This window comes from Garra rufa, chromosome 1, assembly GCF_049309525.1.
Source record: "Garra rufa chromosome 1, GarRuf1.0, whole genome shotgun sequence".
NCBI lineage: Eukaryota > Metazoa > Chordata > Actinopteri > Cypriniformes > Cyprinidae > Garra > Garra rufa.
The window spans coordinates 41,960,706-41,967,528 of record NC_133361.1 but is presented as its reverse complement, the minus strand read 5'-3'; the positions used below and the strand labels follow the sequence as shown (position 1 = coordinate 41,967,528).

The 6,823-nt window shown below is 36.1% G+C and overlaps 1 protein-coding gene across 2 annotated transcripts; it reads left to right on the top strand.

The window, feature by feature from the left end:
* The first annotated feature begins 1,432 nt into the window (after window positions 1-1,432).
* ifi35 (interferon-induced protein 35) lies at window positions 1,433-6,625 on the top strand. 2 transcript variants are annotated; one of them, XM_073831535.1, is made up of 10 exons: window positions 1,433-1,503; window positions 2,011-2,041; window positions 2,135-2,206; window positions 2,287-2,445; window positions 2,536-2,652; window positions 3,320-3,464; window positions 5,103-5,209; window positions 5,297-5,483; window positions 6,188-6,294; window positions 6,366-6,625. In XM_073831535.1, exons 2-10 carry the CDS (start codon window positions 2,030-2,032, stop codon window positions 6,573-6,575), a joined length of 1,116 nt encoding a protein of 371 aa, XP_073687636.1. In that variant the 5' UTR covers window positions 1,433-1,503; window positions 2,011-2,029; the 3' UTR covers window positions 6,576-6,625. The 2 variants fall into 2 exon arrangements, with proteins under 2 accessions (XP_073687636.1, XP_073687699.1); XM_073831598.1 differs by having other exon boundaries at window positions 1,482-1,503; window positions 1,988-2,041.
* The last annotated feature ends 198 nt before the right edge of the window (window positions 6,626-6,823 follow it).

Below are 6,823 nucleotides of genomic sequence, written 5' to 3'. Positions count from 1 at the left end.
AAAATAAAAAAAATACGTTTTTTTTTCTGAATTATGGAGTGACAAAATGAGATACCCAAAATCCCATCTGTAAAAACATTTGACTCTATGTAAAAAAATTTTTTTACAAGAATTTCGAAACTGACTTCATTCAGTGCTTAGATTTTTGTACTAGAAATGTTTGCAAATTAGTGCATATTTCATTAAATAATGGCTCGTTTTCATATTTAAACGTAACATTTTAGAAAACTTGTAATACAAAAATTGTTTGCAATTTCAATGTAATCAATCAACTGGGTAAGTAAGGTGATAAATATTAGTTATTTTTTTACCCTATTCACCTGAAGTGTACTCGCCTTAAAGCAGGGATTCTCACAGTGTGTTCCATATGGGATATATCGCCTACCTCAAAATGATGGGGCCTACTCACCATGTAGCAATGAGAGAGAAGGACATATTTCCTGATCATAAATGTAAGGGTGTAATTAAAATCAGTCTCAGCCAATGGACTAAAACACTAGTGACATGAAATGTCAATTAAAATGTTTCATAATTTACAAAGAAAATATAAAGTAAATACTTTTGAGAAATTCCATTAAAAAAAATTAGGCTATAATATATATATATAAATATATAAAAAATATATAATTATTTTTTTTTAAACAACAATGGAATAAAATGCCAAAATTACTTCAATATCATTTTCATAAGTTGAAATTTAGGAGTTAGGGTTCGGGACAGCTGCCCTCCAATTGCAAGTACCCACTAAATGATGATTTCATATATTTTATGCTTACTGATATTTTAAATATGATTTTATTACAATAATAAAATGGTCTTAGTAAATATCTAAGATTTACCTAAATGCTTATTAAATGTGTTTTTTTGGTTGCAGGACAGCAATTTAGACTAATTCTGTAGAAGAGCCCATATCTGTCTATCTATTTTTCTATCTATCTATCTATCTATCTAGACTATATTTTGGAACAGTCTTTAAGACACGTACAGGCAGGGGTTCGAGCGCTTTAAGACTTTTAAGTAATTATAGACATTTTAAGATGATTTACTCAAAACGGCTGAAAAATCATAAAATCAATAGTAAATTAATATTATTTAACGATTTAACGACCAATAGGTGGCACTGCTCTAAAATTGATGTGGTGTGGTCAGCTATACCAAAGCATTGCAGAAATACAGCTTTAGATCCATTTTGGCACCATTTGCTAAATGTTATATGAAAATTGTATGATTTATCAAAAAGCTTTTGGTAAATTTTGGACAAAAAAAATGAAATTCTAAAAAAGTTTTGTGTGAGGGGTTGTTAGGGGGATATGGAAAATACAATTTGTACAGTATAAAAACCATTACGTATATTAAATGTCCCCATAAAACATGTAAATCCAGTGTGTTTCATGATAAAGAATCTGTACCTTTATAATCGACGCCACCCCCTTGTGAACATAGCAAATACATCCCATCAGACCTGAAACGAAAGCGAAACGATCTGCTGTTTGCTGTATCACGGTATGTATTTGTCTCGTCTGTTTATTTATATTAATGTGTTTAATAAATGATCATGACAAAACAAAAACTATACAATGGTTCTAACGAAAAGTCACTAGTCACATAAGTCGTTGTGTTTAATGTGTTGCTGTTGTTAAAAAGTAGTCGTTACTCGTTAGAGACGCATATAAAGTGAACGCAAGTGAAACTATTTAATGTCGACATTTTCCTCAACCACTTTACAAAACAAACATTAAACAGAACAAAACATATCTGCTGGCGCTAATAAAGTGTCGAATGTTTTATTCTTTAAAGTGTTTTATAGTAACTTTTTGTGTCGTCAATATTTCATGCTGTCATGTTTAACTTAAGTTTACTAAGCTTATTAACTAGCCTTATAAACTAGCTCAATTCAGGCTAATAAAACATCCAATATTTGATGAAAGACAGCTCTTAAAGGTTTTTAAAGGTTGTAAAGGTATGTTCTGTTGTTCTTCTGCCTTAGGTAACAGTGTTATCTGTTTACAGGTTCTTGCGTATGTAGAAAATGTCTACCGAGGTAAGGAAGTGCTCTGGCAAAGACTTTGTTCTTTTGGCATTAATTCTCCATTCAGTACAATGACCCTGTTTGTCATTTTGTCTTTTCACTTAGGATTTCAGTCTTATGGATGGTGGGTCTTTGGCATGCCTGGACCAAGTTCTGAGGGATATCAGCAAATACAAGGTGTGTGAATGGCTTGTAAACCAGCATACATGTCAACCAAAATACAAACCATTAATCCTTATGTCGTCTCATCTGTCCAGACACAGCATGAGACGTTGTTGGCAGAACAAAAAATACTGAAAGATGGCATAGCTAGCAACAAAAACTTTGCCAAGCAATTTAAACAACGTGCTGAGGAGAGGGAAGCATCAAATGAAGACGAAAAAAAGAAATATACTAATATTATTCAAAAAGAGAAGGTCTGTATAAAAAATATACAAACACAAATTTTATTCTCTAGTTTAAAGACATTTTTGAAAAAAAAATCTGTTGTAATTGGCGGTGCGCAGGATAAATGCAGAGCTGTAGAAGACGAGAATAGCAAGATGCAGACGGAGATTCTGAAAATAAAGGAGGAGATGCAAAGCCTGGACCGTAAAAACAGCAATCTGAAACAGCAAACTGAGGTTAACAATGTCAAAATAAATATATTCACTCATATCTTAGCTGCAGTCACTAGCCAGAAAGAGCTGTGTGGCTTTACAATATGTGACCCTGGACCACAAAACCAGTCGTAAGTGTAAATTTGTGGAAATTGAGATTCTTACGCCATCTGAAAGATGAGTAAATAAGCTTTCCATTGATATATTGTTTGTTAAAATAGGGCAATGTTTGTCTGAGATACAACTATTTGAAAAACTGGAATCTGAGGGTGCAAAAAAATCTAAATATTAAGAAAATTGCTTTAAAAGTTGTCCAAATGAAGCTCTTAGCAATGCATATTACTAATCAAAAATCAAGTTTTTATATATTTATTGTAGGATATTTACAAAATATCTTCATGTAACATGATCTTAATATCCTAATGACTTTTGACATAAAAGAAAAATCGATAATTTTGACCCATACAATGTATTTTTGGCTATTGCTACAAATATACCCCTGCTACTTAAGACTGGTTTTGTGCTCCAGGGTCACATATATCAGTACAATATTGGTATTTATGTAAATACTTTTTAATAACACTCTAAATGTTTTCAATATTTTACCTTATATTCATATAAATTTGAACTTAAAACCTCAATGTTTATTTAAAAAATATGAGATTAACAAGGCTTTACACTGACTCCGCAGATCTCTACAGCGGTGCCTGAGAGGAAGGTTGTGTTTCGGGGAGAAACAAAAAAGGGAGAGCATGTTGTGAGTTTTGATGTGAATCCCCGAATAGTTTATCCGATGGAAGGAGGAACAGCACTGATCACCTTTGAGGAAGAGGATGGTATGTAATGGTCCAGAAGGTCATCACAATAAGAATCAATGTCAGAGGCCTAAAGGTTCAAAAACCTCAAGGAATTGAAGGGCTTAAATACACTGAAATAAAAGAGATAATTAACTAATTAACAGGTAAACGAAACAAGTAATTAAATAGAAGAAGAAACTGGGTCAAAAGGCAAAACAAGGAAGACAGAAAGAAAACATGATGAAACAATGAAAACATGAACAAAACAGAATATGAGTGTTACAGAAAGTCTTTGGCATCAGAAACAACATAGAGAGGGTTTGCGTCACGATTTGGTCAGTTGCCCTGATGCGTGGCCATATTGGCAATACTCGGCTGTAAACAACAGCATGGATTGCACGGTTAGTGTACTACTGAATACATTGTTCCGCTAATTTATGCTGTCTAAAACATGGGAAAAAAACGTGTGGAAGCTGCTAAATCATAGAGAAGGACTCAGTAAGCAGAAAAGGGCACAATACTTTGACAAACTAAAATTAATAGGTGGTAAAGATATGTACAAGCAGTATTAATTAAGATATTTGCCTAATTTTTCACCTACCAGACCAGAAATGATTAGAACAAACACGAATGTTGTCAAGATTCTTGCCCTGGAAATCCCGGTTAAGTTTGACCAACCACAAACAACTTCTTTCCTCAGTTTTTTGCACTCTTCTCCTTGATTTGTTATACCTTTTGGCAATCTATAGCAGCAATAATCAGCTAAATATGCGAGTTTCATTCAGTTCAGTGGCATTGTTTACATTCAGTGCCACCAATATGGCCGATTGATCCTGAAAACACACTATTGTCCACAAAGATTCCTAACCCTATATAAGTTAAGGCCCTCCTTATTTTAATACATGGCCACTCTTAGTTTTCCAAGACTGTAGAGAAAAAAAAAGTTGTTGAGGGTTCTTTTTTATATTATGTTTTAAATAATTTTAAGTCAACTGAAACTATGTTGGAAGTTTGCTGAGGACCCCTAGTGGCTCCGGGCCTTCTGGTTATGAACCACTGCCATTGATTTTCAAAAAAACAAAAAAAACACTGAGACACTTTTCAAAATCATTAAAATTATTGTAATACATACTGCCCTCCAAAGGCAAAGCGCAGTAACTGCAGGCAAAGTCTCCTGGTTAAATTTTATCCCGTCCCAGAGAAACGAGAGTGTCAAAATTGCAGTAACTACAAAATCCAAACTAATACCAAGACAAACCGCAGTAAGTGATGTTACTGCGTTCTAGATTTTTTTTTTCGGCTTTGACAGCGGTCTGCCGTTACACAATATCCAAAGACGGGTAAGGAAGATAGTGCTAATGCAATAGTGTTTTAGTTTTTTCAGGTCAACCAAAGGCAGAGTGCAGAATTTGTATTTTGGTGGTCAAACGTCACATCAGTTGTCATGGTTTTTATATATAAAAATTTTCTTCCTAAGAAGGCATTACATGAATGCATTACCACTAATCTACCCACAACATGACTGGCTGGTGTAAAAACTTTGAAGGCATTTTTCTCAGTTTCAGTGTTGGCGTAGTTACTGCACTTTGCCTTTGTAGGGCAGCATACCAGGGAATGTTGTGGCTAAATGCTTTATTAAACATCTTCTTTCAAATCTCTCTTGATACTACATCTTAGTGGCTCAGAACATCTTGACCCTAAAGGATCACATAGTGGAACTTGGGGACTGTACCATCACTGTGCATTCTAAACCAATTCAATTCCTGGTACCCAGATACGTTGAGGTAATGGAGACAAGCTGACTTCCATTTACCAACATGATAATATAACATGATATAAAACAACACTCTCTTTTTCTCTCCATCTGTTAGATGGAAACGCAGGTGTGCCCACGCAGAATCCTAGTCTCCAACCTGCCTAAAGAAGAACCTGAGGAGAGAGTTCTAGACAAACTGGACATCCATTTCTCTAGGACAAGGAATGGAGGCGGCGAGGTGGAAGACACAGACATGCTGCATGACTCTGGCACCGTGGTTATTACCTTTGTAGAAGATAATGGTAAGTTAACTAAATGTATTCAATCTGACACATCTCAGCGCAAGATGCAAGATGTTTTTTGTTTTTTTAAAGGGGACATCGGGTGCCTATTTTCCACAAGTTGGTATGATTCTATAGGGACTGTATGCAACAGTCTTTGGTTAAAATTCCTCAATTGTAGTGCAAAACAACACCCTTTTTACCTTGTCATTAACAGCTCTGTTCACAGCGACCCATTTCGGTGCATGTCTCTTTAAATAATAATGAGCTACTGCTCACCCCGCCCAACTCTTTTGTTTTTTGTGTATTCGGCAATGCATTACCATCAAAAACAAAACTAATCCACTGCATCCTCAGTGACTCTGATGTCGGGAGAAAATGAAGACTCTTATTTTTACTTCTACATCCAACTACAAAACACCTGCATTGCTTACAAACCACTGTTGTTGCTACAGCTGCTCGAGCGTCGAGAAAATGTCGGACAGTGTAAAACTGGCTGAGGGTAGAAAAATGCTAATACTGAACAGTCAGTCAGCGTTCGTGGCTTGATAATTGAGACTGTTTAGGTTTTTTTGGAAATTGGGACAAAAAGTGAATGGATTTTTGACCATTGTAGGGTGGTTGTGCCCACACACTGCTAAGACAAATTTATATGCAAACACCACGTGAACGTGAATTTTACATCAATGTCCCCTTTAATTCTGTTTGTTTCTATTTGTCTTCAGTTGCCAAACAACTCTCCGACAAACAAGATCATGAGGTAGAGTTTGGTAGGAAGAAGTACAAAGTGAAAGTCACTCCATTCCTCAATGGCGAGATTTCACAGATGAAGGTGAGAAAAATCAAGTGTCCTTGCTAATGTTGGGTTGTTTATCATGTAAACTGACTGTTGCTCCCTTTCAGATCTGTAACTCAGTGTGCAAGCGCACAGTGCTGCTGACGGACATCCCTAATATCATGGACAAAGACAACCTGCAGGACAACCTGGAGATCCACTTCCAGAAGACAGCAAATGGTGGCGGAGAGGTGGAAGGGATCGTTTATAACCCTCTAGGCCACACCACCATGGCTTTGTTTGATGAGGACTCTCCTAAAGACAGCGAGAGCATGTGAGAATCCTCAAAAAACTTCTACAGCCCAGAGATCCAATGCTGCCTCTAGACCAGGGGTTTTCAAACCTGTCCTGGAGCCTCCCCTGCCCTGCACATTTTATATGTCTCCCTTATTAGGCACACCCAATTCAGGTCTTGCAGTCTCTACTAATGAGCTGATGATTTGAATCAGGTGTATTAGATGAGAGAGACAAGCAAAATGTGCAGGGCAGGGGAGGCTCCAGGACAGGTTTGAAAACCCCTGCTCTA